General features: G+C 45.1%; 1 protein-coding gene across 1 annotated transcript in view; it reads left to right on the forward strand.

Moving 5' to 3' along the window:
* The window catches only part of PLLP (plasmolipin), a 232,815-nt gene that overhangs the window by 137,143 nt on the left and 69,163 nt on the right, over positions 1-26,509 (forward strand). The window contains exon 2 of the mRNA XM_078671579.1: positions 8,463-8,636. Coding sequence (XP_078527705.1) covers positions 8,463-8,636 — 174 coding nt within the window. The remainder of the gene's footprint in view (positions 1-8,462; positions 8,637-26,509) is intronic.

The following is a 26,509-nucleotide window of genomic DNA, read 5'->3' on the forward strand; positions in this document are numbered from 1 at the left end:
GACACCCTGCCACTTCTGCCTCAACAAATGGCCCTCTCTGATCCACTTCTAGAACTGCCCCGAGGGTACAGTCCTCTTCACTGCTCACCCGTTGTCCTGTCAATGGATCAATGTAATAACATTTTTCTTCCTCAATAAACAGAGGCATTTGTTTAAAGACCTTTCCTCCAGCTGTTATCTTCGGTGGCTGTGGGAATTGGGCCCGTGGAGCCGAAGTCCCCCCTTTGGCCACCTTATTACTTGGGACTGTCACCTTTTGCACTGGGTCTTCTTGGACCTGTTCTTCTACTTCTAGCTCCCCATTTTCAGGGTTAAAGGGACACTCGCGTCGCCAATGCCCCACCTGATGACACAGATGACACTTTGTCGTTTTCTTTAAAGTGGCAAAGTCTATCCTAGGTCTCTGCCCTTCTTCATTATCTTTGTTCTGACCATTTGGTTTTCGTCCCATCCCCTGCTTCTGCTGGCCACCCTTCCCAGCGGACTGCATTTGCACCACCATCAATTTCTCCTTTAGATTCTTGGCTTTAGAATCTATCTCGTCACTGCAGTACCTCGCATATCGTAAAATCTCATCTAGTGGTTTGTTCTGCCAACAGATTAAATGTTGCTGTATCATCAAACAAATATCAGGTCCCAACCCCAAGACAAACTTTGACACGAACTGCCCTATGTCTTTGGGATCCATTACATCTAGTCCACTGTATTGCTTGAATGTTTTCAACAATCTTTCATAAAACTCGTGAACTGTCTCCTTGGGTTCCTGCCTTGTTCGGTCTATTTTTACCCAATCTATATCCTGTGGTGGTACCTTATCTTTCAGCCATGCTATTACCCTTTCATACTTTCGCATGACAATCTCAGATGGTCCATTTGTTCGAGCATCCCTCAATGGTTCAGCATTTGGCCATTCGACACTAGTCTTACAAGGGGTCCACAGATCAGATGGGACCACGATGTCAAACAACGTGTTCAAATCTATCCACAGTACTTTCGAGATTTTAACGAACCTCTCTACCTGCTTATACCATTCGACTGGATTGTCCCGCAACTTCGGAAATTAGTTGGTAAATGCGGCTAAGTCTCCTCTACTCCAGGGCACATGTACATAATTTCCATTTGATATTTCTCGCAAAGGGAATGCCTCCATCTGCATTACCCTTCCCTCAGGGGTCATCACATTTGTACTTCGCCTAACTGTGCCCTTTTTCGACCACCTTTCTTCCCATTTATCCAGTTCTCTCCACACTCTTATCCCTGTTACCAGCTCTCTTATGTGTGTTTTTAATCCAGTAGTTCTCTTCTCATCTAGATCTTGGTCTGCGTACTGTAATCTGTGGTTGCTCTGCAATGCCCTTGTCCTAGACAAATCCACGGCATACTTGTCTGCCAAATCAGTCAGTTTTTCATGAAACGCTCTAGCTTTCCTAGTAATATCCTTTGCCATGAACAATAACTCATCCTGTTCGTACAATTCTATCCTTTCCAAAGGCAATGTTCCATCTATTATCTCATCAACATCTGATTTTAAACTGGTAACATCAAGCCTTTTTGCCTTAATTTCAGCTTTCAAGACACTCAATTTAGCTCCTCCATCCGCATCTCTCCCATCCCAGCTCCGAGATCTACGTTTAGGTATGGGTGAATTATAAGGAGTCCTCCCCTGTTCCCATCTCTCCAGATCCCATGCCTTTCCGTCTTCTCGGGGTGGGTGGTGAAACACTCCTTCATGCCTCATAGCCCCTCTCTCCCCCTCCGGGCTAGTTTCACGGGATGCAGGGTAAGATGTTCCATTACTCCCTCTTTCTTCCCTACTTCCCTGTGATTCCTGATTATTCGAGGCGTGGCGGGACCTATCGCTGTTCTCCTTTCTCCAATGTTGAACGTCTTCCCCAAGTGTATGATGAAGGCACCTAAACCTATTCTGAAAAGCCCGTACCGCCTCATCTCCTCCGTTCCCCCAGAGACGGGACATTTCCTCACATTCTACAATCCTAGTATTTTGTTCCGGCTGTTCTCTCTGATTTGTAGGACATGCATCCCCTCTATTCTCTTGACTTTGGCCTTCCCGGCCCTGACTACTCTCGCTGGCCCCACAATGAGATACTGTCCCGTTACCCCTGCTTTCCCTCTCTGGTTCCGTTCTTGTCCTGTTACTCGGAGATACTATGGACCCGTCCCATTCCCTCAAATCAGCTCTTAACTCTGAAAAAGATCTTGGCCGCGGTCCCCTTAGATCCATTGGTCCTCTCGGACCTCCCTGTTCTGAATTGGGACCGACAGTTGTGTCTAATGGGGTGTTCCACGTTACCGAACCTGGTAATTGTTTCCATGCATTCGTCACATTATTCCTCCTTTCCATCTCAATCCTTTCCCTATCCAATTGCCTTTGTTGTTCCCCTCTATCTCTCTCAGAATTATAGATCGAAACTATGGGTCCTATGGTAACAGGCACTTGAAGAGCGTCTGGCAATCCCACAGACTCAACCCTTTCTGTGGTTGGCGTTTTCTGCACCACAAACCTTCCCACTACACTCTGTACAGTGTTGTTTGGAGGTGTTTCTCCGCCTTTGCTAGGTGTCCATTCCGATATAGGGAGTGGTGTATATCCCTCTATCTCATTCCCATCTTCCCTTGCGAGCCCTCTATCTTCTATCAACCCCACTCTCGGAGGTGGTCTATCCATTAACAATCTGTTTATCAGATTGTCCTCCGACTCGCTTTCCTCGTCTTCTTCCATGAGGTTTCCTCCTCCTGACACCTCCCTCATCGGATACATTTTCTCCACCTCAATAGTCTGGACCCTCCAACGCTTTTCCTCCTCATCCCATTTGGAATCTCGCACTGCCCTTACCGATCGCGTCAGCCTTTGTTGACGCCTGTTCAAATTTCGGTCGTGTGCAGCCTTAATCCATGCATTAAGTGCCTCAAACTGTGTTGGTCTAGGTGAGGGTTTCAATGAGGACATGGTTGCTTTTAGCCGATGTAACACCTCTAATTTAAACGTCCCGTACTTCGGGAACTGCATTTCCTCATTCCCTTCCGTAAGCTTATTCCAAGCCCCAATCCACAATATCGTATGCAGCCCAACATTCGTTGCCATATAATGAGCTGGCGTACCCTCTGGGGGAGCCTCTTCCCCGTAATAATGTTCACTTCGTTTACGTTTAAAAATCCCTTTCAAACACTTAAAACACTTCATGATTTCTCTTTTCTCCGCGTTTGTTTACTTCCTGATGATATTCCACCAATCTCGGCGCCGTTCTCACTAACTGGCCTATCCGTACGCGACTTTCCTCCGACGTCACTCTAGCCGCCCAACCAGAGCGCGGCTCTAGCTAACGTCACACCAACCGCTCAATCACAGCGCGGCTCTAGCCGACGTCACCCGTCCCCCTTCGCAGCAGTTCCCCTCCTTTCTCAGCTCGTCTCCTCGGTCATGCACGCATCCCATTCATACTCTGAAAAATGATTACTTCCGTCCAAGCGATCACCTTTCTTTGACTGTACGCCCACAGTCTTTCTGTAGTTGTCACCCTAACTTGGCGAAATGTCTTTCCGTTTACTTCCAGACAATCGCCTTCTCCGATAGGTTACTCACACGCAGTAACTTTCGACCAGCGTCCGTTACTCATACACTCACTCTTACACTCCCCCTATCTTGGATCCACGGCGGTCAATGGTACCTCGTGACCTCCGTACTATGGTCGACAACTACCCTGGATGTTCGATACACCCAAAACCACTTAAGCTCTGGCCTGAACTTAAGATTTCACCAGTACACCCGTTTACCAGGTTACCAGTTTACCAGGTTGCGTGCGCTCACAACCGTCTCTCATTCACACTACAGGCATTCAACTCCGCAAGACATTACAATACAAATACAACACAAAACACCGCAATCTATTCACGCATGACCCTTTTTATACTCACTCTCCGATACTGCTGCTTTTCTCGCACCGTCTGCACCTTTCGGCACACGATTCTTCCGCTGCTCGTCTCTCGGCGTCTCGGGCCTTGGGGTAAACTAACCTCTCTAGATTACCTTCCTCAAGAAGATAACCATCCTCTGCTACCAACTGCTAACGCGGGATTACTGGTTACTAATTATCTTACCAAATCCCATTTCCTGTCGACTGAATCGTTGGTACCTGTCTTGAGTAAAAGGTAATCTCGCAATAAAGCAATCAATTTAAGAACTTACACCACTCTAAATGACCACTGACCAAAATTAAGTTTTAAAGATTTAATATAAAGTCAAAGATAACTGAAGATACAAACTTCTCAAAATGAGATTAAGAAGATAAATCGGTATCACTATGAACATGAACTTTTTGAATAGTCTGAGTCTGAAGAACAAAATAATAAGTACAACTTCCAATAACATGAGCGTTGCCAAAATGAATACAAGTTGCAACTTCAAAGTCATTACAGAAAAGAAAATTAAGGTTAGTCTGTCCCTACACTATACTAAGTGACATCCCTACTTAGCAAGATCTTTACCCTCTAGGTGTCAGCCGTGGTGACTTCCTAAGAAGATCACACACTTCTCTTTGTCTCTTCTCTGATAATGGGTCTCTCCTGATCAGCCTATCTGCCTATCCATCCGCTTCCTTAGGCTCCCAAAATCATCTGCTCTGCTCTCCTCCCGGGTCTCTTTCCCTAATACCAAATCACATTTTCAATAGAAACGCCCCTTGGGACGCCCCTCACGTGGTACATCTTTGCGCGGTAAACTCCATGATGGTACTCTTGAAGACCCTCGTTATAGTTGACCTTGGTTCCCAGGCTCCTTCTTCCGTGCGCTGATACCCCCTGAAATTCCTGGAAACTCCTACAGGCCTGCGCAAGGCGCCACTGAACAAAGTCCCTTTCATTCGAGCTGATTAGGACCCTCGCACCTGCATACAGCTCGTCCTGCAGTGGGCCTCAAATTCCAGACTTCACCATATCTTAGGTCATAAAACACTCTCAGAGCTCCATACTGGACACCTCACGACCTCTCCTCTAACGAGCACATGGCAATTTAAACTACATGACATTATCTGTTCTGGCCTACTTGATTTACATGCAGCAGGTTCCTGCACTCTTAAAACGTTAACTTGATTTAAACAGCAAACATTCTTAACTAGCATACGTTTCTAAAATAACACATCTATAAAGCATATACTTTTAACCCTAAGTTCAATAGTACATTTTGAAAGAACCATGTCAACTTTATCTCACATTAGTTTAGCAGCACGTTCAGGTTTGCTGTGAATTGCCCTAAGGCCTACACATAATACTGGATTTTCAAAGTTACATTTAATTTGGACATGACTCTTTTTAACATGAGAACATGAGGTTTTCACATATACTCCAACATTTCTACATTAATCTCACACCGTTATAATTATAGTTACTCTACTTAACATTCTATACGTTTCACTACTGAATATAAACCACTCTGTATATTTCACTCCTGGATATAAAATACTCGTGTGCAAAACATGTTTAAACTAACTACGTGCTTGTAAATATGGTGTACTTATACATTTTTTCAAACTCGTGCTCTCTCACTCCGACACTGGAGCCACTGGCCTGCATAGTGACGCAGAGACACAGAGAATCGATGCTGCGATTTCGGCAGAGGCTCATAAGTATCTCGCTTTATGCAGATGATCTTGTTCTGTATGTACGAGACCCTGAAAAAACCTCATGCCCATGCTTCATGAATATTTCCTTTTGGAACGCTACTTGGGACTTGGTATAAACTGGTCAAAATAGGGGATAATCCCATTGAGAGACTCCACAGTGCCATATAACCTGGAATAGTCCCTGGAATGGTCCATAGAGCCGGTGAAATACCTGGGGGTATGGCTACACAGGGACCCAGATTTCGTCATAAGGGAATACTATGGTAAAGCAATAGAAAAATTGGAGGGACATGACACGATGGATAGAAATGCTCCTCACACTGTCGGATAGGCTAGCTATCATGAAAATTACAATATTGCCGTGATTCTTCTACATATTCACTAGCAAACCTATAGTACTCCCAAAAACCCTATTTCATGCCCTTCGCACGCAGCTAATGAAGCTAGTGTTGGCTGGAAAACAGCCCCGCATTAGCTGGAATGTGATGATGATGGCCTATAAACATGGAGGGTATGTTGCACCTGATTTGTACTTTTACTACTTATGCGCACAAGCGCAGTTTGCGCATTACTGGTTTAGACCACATATGTACCCGACCCATTTGGCGGTTGAGGAAGGAGGCCCACCCTGTCCCTCTCCGCTACATGTTACTGCATGGACGTTCAAATATATCGCGTTCTGAAATTTGCACTGTACATTACATGATCTCTGCATGGCAGGACCTAGGCGACAGAGCGAACAAACTTCCATTATATGCTCCAGCACTCCCCATAGGACATCATCCGTCACTCTGTCACACAGGAACCAGGAGCGCTGGCGGCACTGCACTTGGCAGGGCTGGAGAAAATGGGTGATATATACCCATTTTACAAACAAAACACCACTTTTTATATTTATATACTACAAACTCAGCAAGGCAATACAGAAACTATACCCAACATTTCCAGATGAACCCACCACATTAAATGCCCTACAGACATTGCTTACCAACCCTACGAGGTGTCACCTAGTGACAGAACTATACAAAAAAACCTTTGAGGAAAAGTACCAGGCATCTAATAAAACGCTGGAAAGGTTGAATGCTCCCCTATACCCACAATTAACACAAGAGGAGTGGGAATACAATTGTACGCTAACGGGGATGCTTATATCTAACTGTAATTTACGGATAATCCATTTTAAATATTTATAGCAAATGTATTACAAATCTGCAAAACTGTATAGATACGGGTTAAGAGAGAATGATAATTGTGTAAGATGTGGGGAGAGTGAAGCGGATTTTTTACATCTAGCATGGGCATGTCGACGAGTTCAGGACTTTTGGGGGTAGTGGTGCTGGCTCGGAAGACTATGACCTCCGAAAAGTTGTTTTGTACTTCACATGGGAAACAGACTTTACAGCGCGGCTTCAAGCACGTGTTCCATTTCATCGTAAGCTGGACACTGAGTGCCTTAACCACTCATATGTGTGGTTAAGGCAGTCAGCGTTCACTCATATGTGTGGTTAAGGCAGTCAGCGTTCACTCATATGTGTGGTTAAGGCAGTCAGCGTTCACTCATATGTGTGGTTAAGGCAGTCCGCGTTCTAGCTGCTGGCTGGCAGGGAGAGGGCCTGAAAAGGAGAACCTAGGCGAAGGACTGGACGCAATGAGGTAAGTTGGGCTGGGGAGGTAGATTTTAAGGGAGGGCGGTTTTAGCGCTCAGGTCAGGGGGGGAGGGGGTGTAAGTTTTAAGTGAGGGGGTGATTTTATGGCTCAGGGCGGGTAACTGGGTCGGGTAGGTTTATGGTAGGGGGAGGGTTTTAGGGCTCAGGGCAAGGGGGCGGAAGGGGCAGTTTACAGGGCAGGGGGCAGTTTTTAGGGCTGTGGTAAGGGGAGGTTTGGGGTAGGATTTAAGAAGGGGACAGAGTGTTAGGGCTCATGGCCGGATTGAAGGGGACAGTTTTCAGGTCAAGGGGGCAGTTTTTAGGGCAAGGGGAATCAGGTTAGTTTAAAGTTTAAGGGGTGGGTAATTTTTAGGGCTGCGTGGTCGGGTTTTAGGACAGGGGCCAGGATTTTGGCACTCCGAGTGGAGGGAACTTTACCACACATCCCTTTACCAAACATGCCTTTACCACGAAATTTCGTTGTAAAGGGATGCGTGGTGGTGGAACGCGTGGTTCAACCATGCTGCCTCTGTCATACAACCACTCCATATATGTGCTTATTGGGCCTGGTCAAACAATTGAAACGGGACAAACGCAAGCCTGTGGCCATAGTGCTACTACTAACTACTAGCTAAGTGCTGGGTGGCAATACATTGGGGGGAAAAGAACGTCCCCTAAATATGAGCAATGGTTGAGAGATATGGTGTATTGCAAAACAAATTTGGAACTGTATGCTGAAGAACTTCCACAAGCATCTCGGCCTGGAAATATTTGAGGTCCATTGGAACACTATTTGCGGGAGAATACCACTATTGACTAGGGTTTGGGAGGGGAGGAATGCTGCCTTGTAAAGTGACCTCTGTACATTAGGAAGGAAACTGTGGAATGTAGACAAACTGTTCCTGCTGATGGGGACTGATGCTTTTAAGTTGTAATGACTGCAAGAAAATCAAGGAAAAACATTTATGACTGGTGTAATTGTAAAGATTAGCCAAATTTGCTAGAACACAGATGGACACATCTCATGATAAACTCCCTGCTATCTTTCAGGATGCAGGACACAACTTCCCTTGCCATATGACCTAATTACTCATTGCTGTTACCTTCACATTTTGATTAATTGCCTCATATGCATATCTTTTTCAACTCCTGATCAGTGTTTTATTGCTTTTCTTTCTAGGTACTGGGACTACTAGTTTGGGCTCTTATCGCAGATTCACATTATCAGCATGTTCCGGCCTATGGTTGGGTCATGTTTGTAGCAGTCTTCTGCTGGATAGCAACAGTCATTTTATTCGTGCTGCTTCTACTGCACCTACATTTCAAATTTAACATGGTACCCTGGGATTTGGTGGTAAGTATGGTTTGTCACACCAGCATCTCATCTTTCTAGCCTAGATTTTAGCCTGAGGGCACAAGTAGACAATTAAATCTGCTAGATAATTTCTGATGTACTAAATAGAGCTACCAGTCACAGCCATATTGTAAAATATATAGAAAATAAAGATGAAACATATGTAGCTTAAAATGGTGTTAATTTTAGTAGACATGTCTCTCTGATTAATTTGGTGACTGTTGAGCATGAAGAAGGAGATTGTGTCAGGTTGGAGGCACCTTACTGTAAAAATCTTCCTCAAGGTATTGCTGAGATGAGCTTGTCTTCGGTCCAGCTGAAGACGCTCATGTTTCACTCATGTGCTTCTCTGATACAGAAGAGCTTACATCTGTACCAGAGACGCCTCATGCTAGGTAAAATATGGTATTGACATTTAATACAACTCTGTTGGCTAACCTTTGACATTATATTGGACCTTAGAAAAGGCAAAAAGACCTATGCAAATGTGTTAAATTGTTTAATTATTTGACAAATCAAGAATAATGTGTAAATGGCAATAGATGCGGAAACGATTGTAAATGGGACTTTGGTTTTTGAGAGGTAGATTTCGATAGTACCCCCAACTGGTAATCACGCAGGCCTTCATTGACATCAATTCATTCAATACCCATCGGAAGAGTATGCTGTGGTGGTCTCTTGTGTCTAAAAAAGCATCCAGGAAATGGTGGAAGAGAAATAATGCATAGAATGTAACTAATGAAAGATAAAAATGTGTATTAGAAGCTAAGCTGCATGTGCCAGAGTGGGTGAACAGAAAGAGAGCATAGAGATGTACTTGAGAATGCAAGAGTATTTTCTGGTGATCAATTTATACAGAGGGTGCCTGTTGGTTAGGCACATATATGTATAAGAAACCTACATACCCCATAGTTCTATTCATTACTAATGTAAAATCACAGAGATTTTAAGATTTCGCTCACTGTACCTTTAGTTAACGTAATCTGTAGGATATAGAAGAGGGTACAATTCATAATGTGAGCTGTAACTAACCTCCCAAACTTCTTAAACTGAAAAACCAAGATGGACATGCAGGTGTGTGTTGTATCGGTTGTAACCTTGTTTCACCTGTAATAATGTCCCTTGAACATCAGTACAATTCCAAATAAATAAATAACTTTAAGTCAACCGGTTTATCCAATCCTTTCTTTCACATTGCAGTTGCAGAATTAAGATTGGATTAACAGTCATCCTCACCAATGTGTTTAAGTTGTGTACCACATAGGTCAACCCTCTCCTGCATTTTGAGAATGTTTATGTGTACCGCCTAATGCAAATTCTTATACAATAAATATTAAAGGCGATTTATCCCGTACGGTAAGAGCCTTTCATAAAGTTCAATCTGAAGCACTGTGTAATAGACTGGAAAAGGGAAAGTCCCCTCTCCCCGGCAAGGTTGATGATGATGTTAGTCTGATAGGTAGTTGTATTGAGTCCTCCATCCGAGCTCTTGCTCCAGAAAGATGGAATCAACAGCGCCGGACTAAACCGTCTTGCCCATTGTATAATCACTTCCTCAAAATAACCAAGCTAGAATGTAAACATAAAGAGAATCAATGGAGGGTAACTTACTGCCCTACAGCAAAGGCGGAGAATAAAGCAGCCCTAGGAAAATATCATAAAGACATTAAATTAGTTTAAAAAAAACTCTATTTTGAGGCTAAAATTTTAAATGCGGGAAACCATTTCAGGGAATTTTTTTTAATTGCTACGTCTTACGTCTTTCACCTCTCCTGAAAAGGCACAAACCAGAAAAATCCTTCCCAGCAATGGTGTGAACAACTCGCCCTTTTCTTTCATGAGAAAATAGCCACTGTCCAGGCGAGCCCTCGCCCGCCTGGAGTTGAAAGCGACACCTTGGGCTATGGCATAAATATAATAACCCGCAATGAGAATATGGAAATGGTTAGTCCATAGTGCGCTCAATTCATCTCCGATCTCCATGGAAGATTCTCTTCTATATTGAGTGTCCTCAAATCAGGATCTCCCTCTGATCCAGGTCCCACCTTTATTCTATCTCACAGGCGGAGGCTATTAACCCACTGGTGAATCAACTGGTTAACACCTCTCTCTCCTCAGCTAGTATGCCCAAAAAATGGAAGCAGGCAAAAATTGTGCCGCTTCTAAAAAAAACTGAAGCAGACCGCACTGTTCGACCAATTACAGACTGATATCTTTCCTTCCAGGTCTTTCAAAAGTGTTGGAAAAACATGTTAACCTGCAGGTACCTTCCCACCTAGAAAGCAACAACTTGTTACATGCTGGTCAATCGGGGTTGCACCCCAACTGCAGCGCTGAGACAGATTTTTTGGAGGTAGTCGATTTCATCAGATTAGCCTGGATGCTGGTGATAGGGCACTGCGGATTCTGTTAGACCTATCTGCTGCGTTCGACACGATTTCTCACCATATCCTATTAGCCCGTCTCAGCTTAGTGGTAATTGGAGGGCAGGCCTGGAATTGGCTCACACCTTTTCTTGAGGACAAGAGGTGTGGTGTCCCCCTTTTTCCACCAACTCTCGTAAATTGAAAGTTGGAGTGCCACAGGGCAAGGCTCTGAGCCCTACTCTATTTAATGTATATCTCACTCCCTTGGCTACTCTGGCGAGTCACTAGGGGCCAAGATCGTGTCATATGCTGATGACACCCAACTGCTCTTTTCTTGGAAGAATAATGAGGCATTCCCAGGTGATAAAATCTGTAACTGCCTTACTGCAGTGTTTAGGTGTATCAACTTAAATCAACTTAAATGTAATGCTGGAAAAACCGAGCTCCTCTTCTTCGGTCTAAATGCGGAGTTATCTTGGCAGTTTTTCTGGCCATCTAATGCCTCCCCTCTGCTGACTCAAAATCTTTCGGTGAAAAAAGTGGGCATTAAATTTGTTGGACAGTTGCTGTTTCACACCCACGTCAATTCGGTGGTGGGTACTTGTTTTGCCCTGCTACGTATGTTGCGAAAATTCCTGTATCTTTTGTCCTTTACGGCCAGACAACAAGTGATCCAAGCCCTGATCACATCACGGTTGGACTAAAGGAACGGACTTTACATGGGCCTACCCAATACCTGATTGATAGGCTGCAGTTGGTCCAGAATGCAGCAGCTCAAAAAATATTCAGGTTACCTCGGAATTACCATGCCACAGGACTTCTTCAGAGTCTCCACTGGCTCCCGGTGAGAAAACAATTAATTTTTAAGATACGGCTCTTTACTCAGAAAGCTCTACACCGATCCGGCCTGGGATATCTACAAGATAGAATTAAGTTCTATGCTGCCCAGAGATAGCTATGCTTTGCAAATCTTTGTCTTGCCAAAGTTCCGCTGGTTAGGAAGGCACGGTCAAGGGGTAGATCTTTCTCTTTCCTGGGCACCTCCTTGTGGAATAAACATCAGCTGACACTCCGATGCATCAAGGCTACAACTGTGTTTTGGAAAAAACTCAAGACTTGGCTCTTCTCCAGTCCCTACGTCTTTTCCTCCTATTTCCCGCTAACTGCTCTTTCTGCATTAGCACAAGGCCACTTCTTGGAGTAACAGTTGCGCTCTACAAATACACTACATAGACATAGACAATACAAGGTGACATTTCAAATGCACACTGAGGATATTAATTCATGCCTGGACTACCCTCAGGCCCATGTGTATCTTTACCACCTGCTCAGAACATGTGGTAAATGCATGTGGTAAAACCACTGGGCTGGTGAATTCAATGTGGTTTTATGACCGATAAAATGAGTTCCACGTGGTAATTCCCCATTCCATAGGGTTCAACTTGTAATTTCATGATACGGGGGTGATTTTACTGGATGGTAACTATATAATCCCATGCAAGTTTGCCATAGACCAAGTACTGTAAAATTGGGCCCACGACTACTGTAACCTTATCTACAAAGCCCTACAGGAGAAACTCCGCAGGCGCAAAAAGTTACAAAATCAGGTGGGTAGGACTATAACCTCATTGCTGCTGCTGACGGCCAACGGCCGTCGCGTGCACTACCTGTGTAGTGCTGCGCACGTCCGTTGGCCGTCGCGGCCCAGCCCGTTCAATAGAACGTTGGGCACTAGCGCGGAACGTTCGGCGCAGTTAAGGGGTTAAACAGAATGTGTCCGACTCTTCCCTGAAAGGGGTCCTGGCAACAAGCGTCTCAGGGACTCCTTAGAGACTGATGAATTTCGGCTCTGATCGGCTTCCGGGGATCTCCAGGCAGTGCCAGCACGGCTGGCGGCTGTATGTTGTGCCAGCAGCGGTATCAGCAGTGCTCCAGGAGTTGGGCGCAAAGGAGCAATGTAAGGCAAAGCAGCAACCTATGAGCCCAATATGAGGAGCAGTGTTGGGCAGTAAAGGAAAGCCCCAGGAGTCAGTCAATTTCCCTACTGCTGTGAGGCAAGCCCTAAATAGAAAACCAGCATGACTAAACAAAGAAGGACCTGTGGAAGTTAAGCCAGTGGAAACTAAAGGTAATAAAAGTAGATATGCTCCAAGAAATAAAATTCTAAGCTTATGTTTACTTTCAACCAAAGGTGGTGATGGTGGTAAAACACAACAGAAGAAAGTAAGAGTCTCCCCCTTCATTTAATTTATCACTTAGCATTCACAAGTGAGTGTGTGTAGTATGCCCTAGGTTCCACTATCACAGTCTGGTATTAAGCTCATATTATGGAAACCCCAAGGGATCCCAGCAAACCTAAGGGGTAATGTTAAAACCACACCCTCATTGCGATCCTTTTTAAGGTACAGCCAAAGGGGAAGGGGGAAACTCCCTAATCTCTATCAAATTAATGCATTGACTCAGCTGAAAGTGGAAATATGGAAACAAGAGAACAGACCCCGATTGAGGGAGCAGTGCTAGTACTCACAAATAGATTTCAAGCACTCTCTCAGGGTCCTCCAGGTAAAGCTAAGGGATGGGATCCACAATTGCCGCCTAATGTGTCGGGAGACATAACACAGGATTTTACAGGGCAACCTGGTATAGAATCTCTGTTAGTGCCACTGACGGAGGAGATTAAACATAAATTCGCAATCCCAGAAAAGAACCAACTAAAATACAAGGTTCCTGTGACAGTGTGGAGCTTAAAAATACTGACCTGACAGACAGGCTATATTCCATGTAAGTCACTATAGAGGTACTAAGAAAGAAGTCCACACGAATCATAAAGAAATTCAAACACTGAAAATGGGGGAAAGATAACTACGAGATAAGATACAGTCCCTGGAGATTAATGCTAGAAGGAATAACCTAGGAGTGCTATATATTCCGGAAGGAGGTGAAGGGGGGAACCTGAAAGGGTTTGTGATTAACTTGATTATGGAGCTGTGGTCCTTCAGTAGATTCAGAGGATTTGGAGACTGATATAAAGATGATACATCAGGATCCAAAAAAAGAAATCCAAGTAAGGAAAAACGTAGGAAGATACTGGTTAATTTCAAATCCTACGCTCTAATGGAGCAGATTCTATTAGTTGCCCTTAAGGTTAACACTTTCAATAAAGGTGAGCTGTCCTTTCACATTAGATCAGACATTTCCAGGGCAGCTCAAGACAGGCAGTAGGAGCTGGGAAAGTATATACAGGAAATCCGATCTCTTGGTACTACTTATCAATTAAATTCCCCTGCAACTCTCAGGATAATGAGGGATATTAAAATGCACAGCATAAAGGATCCGACTGAGGGTGAGTGTTTGATACTACAGATAAAAACACAACATAAGTAGAGATCGGAGAGACAAGGCTCAAGGCTACCTGAGTTACCCAAGATGGGGTATAGATTTACAGGATACTATGGTCCAAATGCTGATGACCCTGAGCCTCTCTGAGAAATGTACATCCGATTAATGGAGGTCGGAAAATACATAGTAATGGGAGGCGATTTAAATGTATTGTTAGAGCCAACTCTAGATAAATCTACTACCAGATCAGTGGTTAACTCACCCAAGATGAGGGACTCTGTGCAACACATGATGAAAGACCTAGGGTTAGTAAATGTTTAGAGGCAGTGAGCTTGCCTGGAAAAGGGATTCACATATTATAATAAACAATATGGCCATGCCTCCCGGATTGATTTTTTTTTTGTTTGTTAGACCTGAGGCAAAAGATAAAACAAGTAGTACGTCAGTCGGAACACTTATTCAACCACTCAGCGGTGAAGTTAGAACTTGCGCTAGACAAAGGTTTGTCCCCACCCAGATGGACTTTGGACAGGACATTATGAGGGGACCCATCGGTCATTAGTCAATTAAGGCACTATACAGTGGAGTTTTTTTAGGTTAACGAAGATTCTGCCGCCTACATACTATATGGAAAATCTATAAAGCCGTTATTCCAGGGAGGATAATTAACTATGCAGCATAAAAAAGAAAGGAAAATAAGCCTACAGTGAGAGACTTGGAATTGAAGATTGGGGGTTACAAAGGGACATAGACATGTGTGATAATGCAGGGCAACAGATCATTTTAAATAATAAACCTAAAGACGCAAGAGGTGAATTGGTAGATTATTTAGAAGGAGTTGCATGGAAAAAAGTGGGAGGCTAGCAAACTTGTGCATTATGAATATGGGGAAGGCTGCCGGAAATTACTGGCTTAGAAGACAAGAGTAGAAAGTTCTCAAACCTTATCAAGAAAATAATAATTATGGAGACTAGGGAACAATGTTTAGACACACAAAGGAATGACGCTACTGAGGTAACCACATACATATCATCCGACCTAATACACAGTGCTGACTTAACACATCTAGCTTCATAGGTTTTGAAAAGGGGGAGAATCCAGTGCCGCCGGGCAGAATCATATTTACTACAAAACAAAAGAAAATGGTGTAATGTCCTAAATAAGAATACGAGGACACAGGAATGATTGTCTATCATCACCTTTATTCTGCACGTCTTGTCTCTTCCAGGTCCCTACTCTAACTAACCTCGTCCTGTCTAAACCCCTCCTCTTCCCTTGACTACGCTGACTCCGCCCACCCACCTACTAGACCACTTATCGTGTTACATTTCCCCCTTTCTTAATAAACAAAGAATTAACAACTTCACAGTTTTTCAATCAAACGCCTGGGTCGTTGAATGTTTCTTCGAGGTCTTGATGATATGTTTCCAGCTTCAGCCTCGGATTCCACTTGTGGATCATTTCCCACCTCATCATTTTCTTGAGTTGTTCTTTCAAGCCTTTCAGGCCTATCAGAGACCGTATTGTCTGTCAACTTCTCAAGAGACTCTCTCATGGCCTGTGAGCACTTCTGAAAGTGAGATGCATTTCTTGTGATTCGGCGCTGGTCAGATTCTGCCGTAATCATCGTGCACTTTTGTCGAGTAATCAGCAACGGTTCCGGCCGGAACCGACAGTCTGTCTTGCGTTGCTGTTCTTGCTTCACAATCACACAATCTCCTTCGTGCAGTGATGGCGACTTAGCTCTCCTTCTCGCATCCGCATATGCCTTCATTCTTTCTTTCCCGTGACGATCTGCATTTGCGACTTCTTGATGGACACGGAGAGGTGACACAGCCCTTAGTGCACTCTCCCAAGTCGGAATGCGAGTTCGTATTGGTCGCCCCAGCATCAGGGTGGCGGGACATTTTCCAGTGGTGGCATGAGGAGTTGTTCTGTATGCTCTGAGAACTTCGTTGAGTGCCACCTGTAGATCCTTCTTCTCCACGGTGGCCTGTTGAAACGTTTTCTTCAGTGTGGCCATAAATCTTCAACCGTGCCATTTGCCTGTGGCCATAAAGGTGTGACATTTCGATGCTCAAAGTTCAAATGTTTTGTGAAAGCATCAAACTCACGTCCGTTGAAAGGAGGACCATTGTCTGTTTTTAATACTTTAGGCACCCCCCACGCTGCAAAGACTTCATCCAGTACCATGAGAGTGCTGGAGGCACTTGTAGATGGCACAAACTGGGCAATGGGGAATCGTGAATACTCGTCTATAATCACCAGGACATATTTGCCTGTTTGAAGAGGTCCATAAAAATCCATGGCGAGTTCCTGCCACACTCCCTCCGGTAGTGCGGTCATTTGAAGTGGAGCGGGAGGATCTCCATGACTGACCAACTGACATTGTGGGCAGTCTTTTAATGTCAGTTCCACAAGTTGGTCAAGAAGGGGAAACCATACACGTTCTCTCAAAGCTCTTTTAGTTGCCACTATTCCCCTATGGCCTTCATGGGCAAGATTAACAACGCCCTGGCGTAATTGACGTGGAACAACAATTCTCTGGTCCCTTAACAGCAGCCCTTCCTTGGTGGCTGAGAGCCCATCACACACATGTCGAAAGGCTTGTAGTTCCTGGCGAAGTGTCGGATCCGAAGATTCGTCATCACTGTCCTGCCTCCATCGGTTTGATTGTAATCGACACAGTACTTTTTGCAACACGACATCCTGAGCAGTGGCGTCTCGAATCACTTCCAAAGGGATCGCTGGAGGTTGAGCATGATCCACTACAAAATGAATATATTCCTCAGCAATAGAAGGACTCGATGTAGATGATGGCTGGGGATGACGGGACATGTAATCAGCAGGGTTTTCTGACTTCCCCGGTTTATGTACGATAGTGAAGGTGTATTCCTGCAGCCGCAGGCCCCACCGTTCTATCCGCGCGGGCATTTTGGATCTTGGATTCCCAAAGATGGTAACGAGAGCTTGATGATCAGTGATCATGGTGAAGTGTTTTCCGTAGATGAATACATGATGTAGGCCCACACTACCGCTAAACTTTCTTTTTCAGGCTGCGAGTAAGCCTTTTCAGGATCAGACAGACTGCGACTCGCGTATGCCACAATACGTCTCTTGTAAGTGTCATTGTCATATTGGGCCAGAATCGCACCAAGACCCACAGGACTGGCGTCCACTGTAATTTCTGTCTTCCGGCGAGGACTGAATTACGCCAGGTTGTTGGCGGACTCGACCGCCTGTTTAATTTCCCGAAAGGCCTGTTCACACTGAGAAGACCAGACAAACGGCTGACCCTGTTTCGTGAGTAATCTGAGCGGATGGCTGATCGTGGCATAATTCTCAATGTAGCGGGCACAGTAACTGGCCATGCCCAGAAATGATCTCAGATCGCTGACGTCCTGAGGGCTCCTGGTCTCATTCAGCGCTGTTATTTTATCAGGGTCTGGCTTCATACCCGAACCAGAGAAGATGTGCCCAAAGAATTTGAGGGTTTCCTGATGAAATTCGCATTTGTCTTTATTAAGGGTTAAGTTGGCTTCCAGAAGTGCATGACACACCCGATCCAACGCCTTGTCATGCTCTTTCACGTCAGACCCATATACAAGAATGTCATCACTATAGTTCAAAGTGTTAGGGATAAGATGAATGATTCGACGGATGGCCTCCTGAAAGATCTCAGCAGCCGAGGAGATGCCAAAACTCAGCCTTTTATATCTGAATAAGCCCAGATGAGTTGCAAAAGTGGTGATGTACCTGGATTTGGCATGCAATTCGAGCTGATGGTAGCCCTTGTTTAAGTCCAGTTTCGAGAATACTCTTGCCCCATTTAATGCTGAGATCATGTCGCTTAGATGTGGTCCAGGGTGTCGCTCCCTTTCAATGGCAGTGTTGGGGAGCCGCATATCCACACACAGTCTCACTTTACCAACCGTTCCTTTCTTAGGTACGATCACTACTGGTGACACCCATGGTGTCGGTCCATCTGTCTTTTCAATGATATCCGCAGAAAGGAGTTCTTGTAATTCATCCTCTACAGCCTGTTGGAGGTGAAATGGTACTCTTCGAGGGTGTTGGGCTACAGGTTTAATTTGTTCATTGATGTGAAGTCGAATCTGACACCCTTTCATTTTTCCAAGCCCACTGAACAATTTGGGGAATTTATGGATGATGTCAGGATCATCACTGACCCTGTACAGGATCTCGACCAACCGAAGACGTTCGGCAGTGGGCAGGCTAAGTAAGCAATCAGCCTCGGGCCTTCAATTACATGGATGAATGCTGGTATAGACAGTGTCTTGTGTCGGAGAGTCGTTGGAAATTTTCCCAGACGGGGAAGAGGCTTCTTGGACATCCATGTAAAAACCTGGATGTGAGCTGGACTCAAAAGCGGTCTTGGCTCTATTTTTTTGTATTCTGTAACTGGGATGTAATTTAATGATGCCCCACTGTCCAGAACAAATTTGGCAGCATGATTTCCCACGCTGATGTCTAGTCGAGGGTACCTTTTAAGTTGATCAGGGTCTGCGATCATATTTGCATATTCCACCGTATACTCAGATTCACGTGATGATGATCGGGAACTTCTGGAACTTCTGGACGGTGATCGTCTCAGCCATTGAGACTTCCGCGAGTCTCGGCTGGAATGTGATGATCCTGATGATGACTTCGGTCGGTCCTGAACCGCTCTGGCTTGATGTCGTCTCACGTTGAGTCGCGATGACCTGGAGGTCCTTGTCGTTTCACTCCATTTTCTGCTGTGGTAATCCCCACACATGGCCTCAAAATGGTTTGACCGACCACACTTGTGACATCGCTGACCCATGGCCGGGCAGGCATCCACATGTGGATAATCATATCCGCATCTATAGCACTTGCGTGATTGATCAGGCCTTCTGTCTCGTTTGCTTGAATCACGTCTCCGCCGTTCTGTGTGTTGATGACGTGATATAGTTCTTGAACTCCCCTGTCTCTCCTTTGAGTTTCTCCGACTGCTGCTGGCTTGAACTCTGCACACCTGTTCTCTGCCGTCTGCTCGACCGGTCTCCATACTCTTGGCGTGCTCTTCCGCCTGATCATATACACGGGTAATTTCTTCTATGTCATCCAGTTCATGACACTTTCTTAGCAGCCGCCTCCTGAGTGTTTCGGAGTAACAACCATCAATGATCTGTGATTTGATGGCAGCATCAGTTGAGAACGTGTCGAATTCACAGTGTCGAGACAGTCGGCGCCGTCGAGTAATGAAGGTGCTCATTGCTTCCTCTTTTCCTTGACGCGCTTTGTGGAATGCGTGCCGTTCATAGTCCACATTCCTTTTGTGAAGGAATTTCTTGTTTAGAGCATCTCGTACCTTGCCATAGTCTGCTGCATCAGCTGGTGGAAGATCTTTGATTATCTTGCTAATTTCTCGTCCAGCCAGATTTCTTAAGGCTATCAGTTTCTCATCGTCCTCAATTACCTTTGACCCTTTGATGTAATCTTCAAAGTCCTCAAACCACTCCTGCCACCGGGGACCCATGCTTCCTCCAGTGGTCAATGTTAGGGGCTCTGGTGGTTGCAGGTGAGACATTCTCGAAATTATTGGTTTAACCTCATTGCGCTGTGGGGAGTTGTCGGGAGTTGGCATGATGTTCCCTTGTGTTTATCACTGTTTGTATATTTGTCCTTGTCAAGGCTTGTTTGTTCGTCAGTGTCTTGTTTACTTGCTCTTGACAAATCTTGTTCGGTTTTTTTCTTGCCACGGTTTGTTTATTTCCTCTTGCCAAGGCTTGTTTATTTGTCAGTGTCAATGCTTGTTCAATTCTTGGTGTCAATGCTTTTATTTTTTATTTTATTTTTGGATTTGCTGAATGCCTGACTTCAAAATGGCCTCCTCAAAATTGCACAGGGATGTCCTTCCCAGCTGCCTGACTCCAAGATGGCCGCTCAATTCCCACGAGGCTTGACTACATTCAGCTCGTCTCCACATGCAAATCTCCACATGGACTCACCCAGCCCTTCATTCTAGTCCTGCACCTTTCTTCTGGGGTTTTCTTCTCTCCACCACCAGGTAGGCCCGAGGTTTCAGTCCGACTCGATCTCCGGACACAGATGCGATAGCTCACGCATCGGGGTGAGGTTTTCCGACGGGGCGGCACAGTTTCTTTCGGCGGGACAGCGCTTCCTTTCACGGCGCTCGGTCAGTCCCTGCATTCATTTATACATCATAGCAGGGTCGGGGTTGGGCTCCCGATCCCTTGCTTGATTTCCTTCGGCCTCACTTCAGCCCGTACTCTCTTGGACGCTGGCAGTCTTTTTGGCGCGAACAGCGCTCGATTTGAAAAATCCCTCTCTGGCACTCGGGCAGCACTTCACTCAGCTGCGCCAGGGGAGCTCCACGCGATTTACCAATCGTGGAGTGCAGGTCTTGATCGCTGGTCGTTCCGACGGCGATCTTGGCGGGCTCGCGTGTCGCTACGGCGACTTGATCAGCGCGACACCCAGGGACCGGACAGTGCTTGCTTCTGGGGTCTTGGGATAGCGGACTGCTACATCCCACTCTCGTCACCAGTTGTAATGTCCTAAATAAGAATACGAGGACACAGGAATGATTGTCTATCATCACCTTTATTCTGCACGTCTTGTCTGTTCCAGGTCCCTACTCTAACTAACCTCGTCCTGTCTAAACCCCTCCTCTTCCCTTGACTACGCTGACTCCGCCCACCCAACTACTAGACCACTTATCGTGTTACAAATGGGTTGGTTGTCTCATCCCTGCCTGAAGTAAACTGTGCTGTGAAATAAATACAGTGAATCTATCTGAATGTGATGCAGATAACTTTAAAAACTGTAAGATAAATAAGGAAGCTTTGTTCAAAGGAAAAGTAAAAATGGGGAAACTGAAAAGGAGTTCAAAATGTATGTAAGTATAAAAATAAAATTAAAAAATGATTGTGTTGGAAAAACCGCAAATGTGGTGAGAAATTGCCCACGTATTTTACTAAAGTTCAACCTGGGACCTATCCCCCATGCCTAATTTGTAGAAAACATAAGTGCCAGGGTCCTCCTCAGGAGGCTACTACAGGGTGCACCATCCATTGTCCCTTTTAACGCTGTTAATGGCGTACCAACGCAACATCCAACCATCACACTCCTACAAGTGTAACAATTCAGACTATACCAGACCCCCAAAGCTATAAGAATGGCGTGGGCAGCAGGTATTAGTTATTTTAAATGTGTATTGAAATAATAAACAACTGTTGTGCTCATCTCTAAATTAGACAGATAGAGCCATCATGTGGCAAACTGTCATAAGTGCCAGTATTGACAATTAGGTGCCTGTGCCAAGCACCAGAAACCACTGGCTCAAATTAAGCACTTCTATGCACACTTTATGACAATGTATGGGATTGACTGAAGCAGGGAGTTTGTCCAAGTTAAAGGGCTCAGTTCACAAGCTACTTTAAGCATAAACGTATGCTTATCACCAGAAATAGCTAGCTTTACATATGGTAGGAATTTACAGGCTATCCAGCGGGTGTAAAATCATGTAGCCATGAGTATTTACATGCCATGACTACAAACAATTGTTCAGTAATACCTGTCATGCAAAGGATAGTTAATTAGAGGTGCTAACTTGTGGTTAGCCCTATGAGTTTTTGAACACTTACAAACTTCTGACTCTTTGAGCATTGCAAGTGTCTGTATTACCCTTTCCTTGCCTGGAATTGGATACGACTAGTGCCTGCAAAGCGTTGAACTTACTGTCTTGTCAGGATTAAAAGGGAAAAAGAACATTCCCAAACCACGTGGCAGTGTAGGGGAAGGGGTTTCTATGCTGAGAAAAAAATCAAATGCATATGTGCATTGGCTTTCGCCAGAGTAGACTTGTACTGTGCATACAGCCCTGAATTGTAGGGATTCCAGCCTTGGAAACAGTCACAACTTTCCCCGTAGTATGATTGGAACACTGCAACTGGCTCAGCTTTTAGGATGTATTAGTGGGAATGTCTGGGAATTGCTATACTACAAAATTAAATTCAAACGGTAGAGGACATTTCTTAACTTAACTTTGTTTTTTGTAATTCATGCCAAAAGTTTTTACATTTGTGCTTGGCCCTTTGAATGAAGGAAATATCTCTGCAGTGTTACAGAGCTCCCCAATATCCAAGCAGGGCTTAGGGAGCCTGGCAACATAGTCCTTAGAGCTCTGTGAACCACTGAGCTGAAGAAAAAGCTTCAAGCAGGAAGAAGACACCTACTGTGTCAAGAGACGTACTGTGGCAGGCAGCCTTTAGATACATGAGGGGCCGTATGTAGTACATTTCCTTTTGTGCAATATTTGTGGAACTCCCCTACATATGACATTTACTGCCGGAAATTGGTGTCCTTTCAGGGATCTGTAACTTTAGTATATGTTTTTCAGAGGGCCTACTGGATGGGTTTCTAAAGGCTTGACAAAGTATGAAGGTCAAGGCACTTCCCATATCTGAGAGGTTATATTTTTAGGTCGAGCCTGGGCAGCGCATGCGCTGCTCTGCGATACATACTGTATTGAGGTATGGAATAGACGCTCCACCCATTTCGCTCCCATATTTTAAATTGACTCCTGTTATTGTCCTTTTGAAATCGTTGCTTTTGATTAATAAATAGGCTAAGTAGACCTTCCTAGGTACCGCCGTGTCTGCATTTGTAACCTCCTGTAAGGACTGGACTCTTTACTTGTGTTGTTACACGGTCTGCTTTATCTAGTCTGTGAGAACTATTTTCTTTAAAGATCTTCCACTAATCCACCCACGACATGCTTTCCTTCACGGCAGCATGCCGCCCCCTCTTTTATTTTTTAATAGTAATGGCTGCGGGTCTGCCTTAACTATAGCGGACGTGCTTTTTTATTTATTTAATTTTCCAGTGCGATCCGCTTTAACTTTAGCAGCCGCGCTACAGAACCTTTGTTTATTTATTTTTATTTTTGGGTGAATGCGCCCCATACATCACTTTCAGTTAAATGTTGGCTGCGCCCCTTTCTTTAGACGCTGGTCACTGTAACCTGAATATGGCGAGCAGCATCTAAAGAAAGTGGCGCGGCCACCATTAAATTGGTCTCACATTTGCAAGAGTTTAAGCTGTTGGCATTACAAATAACAATTACTCTGATTTTGTGTGTTGTTTTTAAAACCATAAATAAATGGCATTGTTATTTACAATGCTAATAGCTTAAACTCTCTCAAATGCGAGACCTATTGCATTGAAAATGCTTGTTTTAGATACTTGTCACAAAGGCCCCGGAGTCGTCTGTACAAAAGTCTGCCAAAGTTAAAGAATTTGCATTAGCGGTGTACTTTTTGGTGAGTGCTAGATCTAGGCAAACTGAATCTACCTTTAGGTTTTACTTTAGATGGTCCATAGTACATTTCGAATCGGCATGAATCATCCTGGAAGATGTTGTAGTGGACTGCCTACAACCAACACAAGTGAGTAGAGTGTTACTAGTTTCTTACCAGTAGCACCTTGGTTAAGTGTGAAGCTTTCTTCTGAATCTGTCCTTCATGGTTTCCCAGGACGTTATGCCTCAAGAGGCATGTTCCCCCAACAGGTAAGCAGACTGTCTCCACTCCACCCCATGTTAGTTAATCAGTACACACTCTGCCACAGCTGGACATATTTACCAGTTCCCAATATTCTGTATTTTCCACACTGCATTTTTGATCCCCTTTCATTTTCGATCAGAGCCATGAAACCAATAGATATACATATAGGGCCAGATGAACGACCCATTTTTGCATGCGCAAACGGTTTTGCGAACCCATTTGCACATGCAAAACCATCATAGACCATGTACAAAGCCTATTTAGCGAGTCGCAATTAGTTTATGACTCGCTAAATAGGTTTTGCGACAAGCTATTTGGAAGGGGGGATTCCCTTTCCAAATAGCGAGTCTCAAAACCATGTACTAATATTTTGCCACCGCAATTGCAGTTGCAAAACACTCGCAATTACCACCTACTTCAAGTAGGTGGTAATGCATTCGCAAATGGGAAGGGGTCCCCAGGGGACCCCTTCCACTTTGCAAATGCATGCGAAAATATTTTTTAAGGGCATGCAGTGGGCCATGGGACCACTGCCTGCCCTTAAAAAATTAAACAAAAACGTTTCTTTTATTATTTTTTTATGCATCCCGTTTTCCTTTAAGGAAAACTGGCTGTATTTTTTTCTAAAACTGCTTTTTTTCAAAGCAGTCCCAGCCATGGTGGTCTGCTGAACCCAGCAGGCCACCATCCCTGGGAGGGCCTATCATTCCCAATGGGCTCGCAAATTGAGAGAGGTTCATTAATATTAATGAGCCTCGCAAATTGCAACCCCATTGGGAATCGCAGACAGTGTTAAACACACTGTTGTACATTTTATTTTGCGCCTCCCAATTTGAGACTCGCAATTAGTCGCAAATAGAAAGGCGCAAAATAAAATGGGCGTACATCTGGCCCACAGTCAACTATAAAATATAACATAAAAATGTAGTTTGTGTGTTATTGAAAGGGGGATTCAGGCTAGAAGTTGAATATCATTTCCAGTTTTAGTCTAACAGGTAAGGAGGGTTTTTGCTCAGTAACATGCAGTGAAGTCTTCCTCTCTTCTAGTTTTCCTTTTGTTCTGAAGATCCAGTGTGAAGGGAGAGCATTGGTGTTTAAGGGGTTAAACTAGTGAGCTATTGGTAGTGTTAGACCCGTCTGCTTCTGAGAGTCCCCTCACCACTATGATTTCTTTTGTTCCCCTGCACCTCCCAAAATGTGTCGCTTTTTATTTGTCTACCAGGACTTTTTATGTGTTGTCTCATGGGGTTAGATGTTCCTTGACGCCCAGTTGCTCACAAGGTTTGTGGCACCTATTTACAAGGCGCCTGGCCCAAACCTGTGGCATTACAAACTGGGGTTGTCAACCTGTATAAATGAACCTAAAATGGTGGACACCCTTTTTCCTCATGTGAAGTGACTCCCATTGGAGCCTTCATGAACCCTGGCCTTTTGAGGTTTTGGCGCCCTTTGTTTGGCGCGCATTTCTGACAGGAATTCCTTAATTTTCCTCAGGTACACAAAATGGCTGCTCTAGAACCCCAGTACAGTGGCTGTGAGTGTCCTAAATACCCCTCAAGAGTGCCATGTCATTGTCACAGCCAGAGAAGGTTCTAGAACCTTCTGGCTCGTGCCGGTACCCCAGGGCACTGGCTATATAAGGCCCAGTCCCTGGCGGCCATTTTAGTTCAGACTAGAGAAGAGATTCCAGACTTGACACCAGATTGACACCTGCCCTGTTGACCCCTGAGGTGGCTGGTAGCGCAGGCAGTAGAGCAGCAAAGGGTTGCTGGCGTTGTGACTGACTGGCGTTCCAGTCAGCTACGTGAGAAGTGATCTAGCGCCTACAGCGCCTGCCCAGCGAGTACCTCATTGCCCCCCCAAAGACTGTGGCCAGATTCGTGTGCCTCTCCGCCCCCCCCCGGTGGTGAACTGTGATCGATTTATCGAGTCGCGAGGCGAGAGCAAGTTCGCCGCGACCGCGATCGTCAGCTGTGCCCCCTTCGCGACAGGTGCCTTTAGAGGGGAGCTCGGACGTCTCCGAGCCCCACCAGCGTAGAGCGCTTCCTGCGCAGATTGAAGGTGAGGTGGTGCGCCGGGGCGGGGAAAGGCCGGCCTTCGTTGGGCGGGACTAGCGTCCCTGCCACTCCCCCAGTGACCCGAGAGCTGTAGCTGTGGGCGGGAACCACCCTGTATGCGGAAGTCGGAGGGAGGTCCGTGGAGCCCCTGAGAGCCCCGTCGCTAACGAGAGGAGTGCTGTGCCCGACTGAATCGTATCTTGATTGCAGCCGATGTGAGGTGGGCCCATTTCTTCATAGTGAATGCAGCGTTGTGAAGGAACTGTGAACCGGCATTCATTTGACTGTGCGCGAAGGTTGTGTGACCTCTCCGGCAGCCCGTTCGTCAGTCTAATGACTTTGAACTGGTGCCGCCTGTGCTCAAGTGGTGCTAAAGCCGTAGGCGCGCCTAGACTTCACCGGCAAAGCAGAGATCCTATCCCGGTGACCGCCGAGTGCAAATGATGTATTGACTGTGTTTCCTTGCCTTTTAGATATACGCGCATACGCCCTGAGTGATTATTAAAGAGTCCCAAACCTTATTTTGTGCTCAGAGAAGC

This window comes from Lissotriton helveticus, chromosome 12 (assembly GCF_964261635.1).
Source record: "Lissotriton helveticus chromosome 12, aLisHel1.1, whole genome shotgun sequence".
NCBI classification, from domain to species: Eukaryota; Metazoa; Chordata; class Amphibia; order Caudata; family Salamandridae; genus Lissotriton; species Lissotriton helveticus.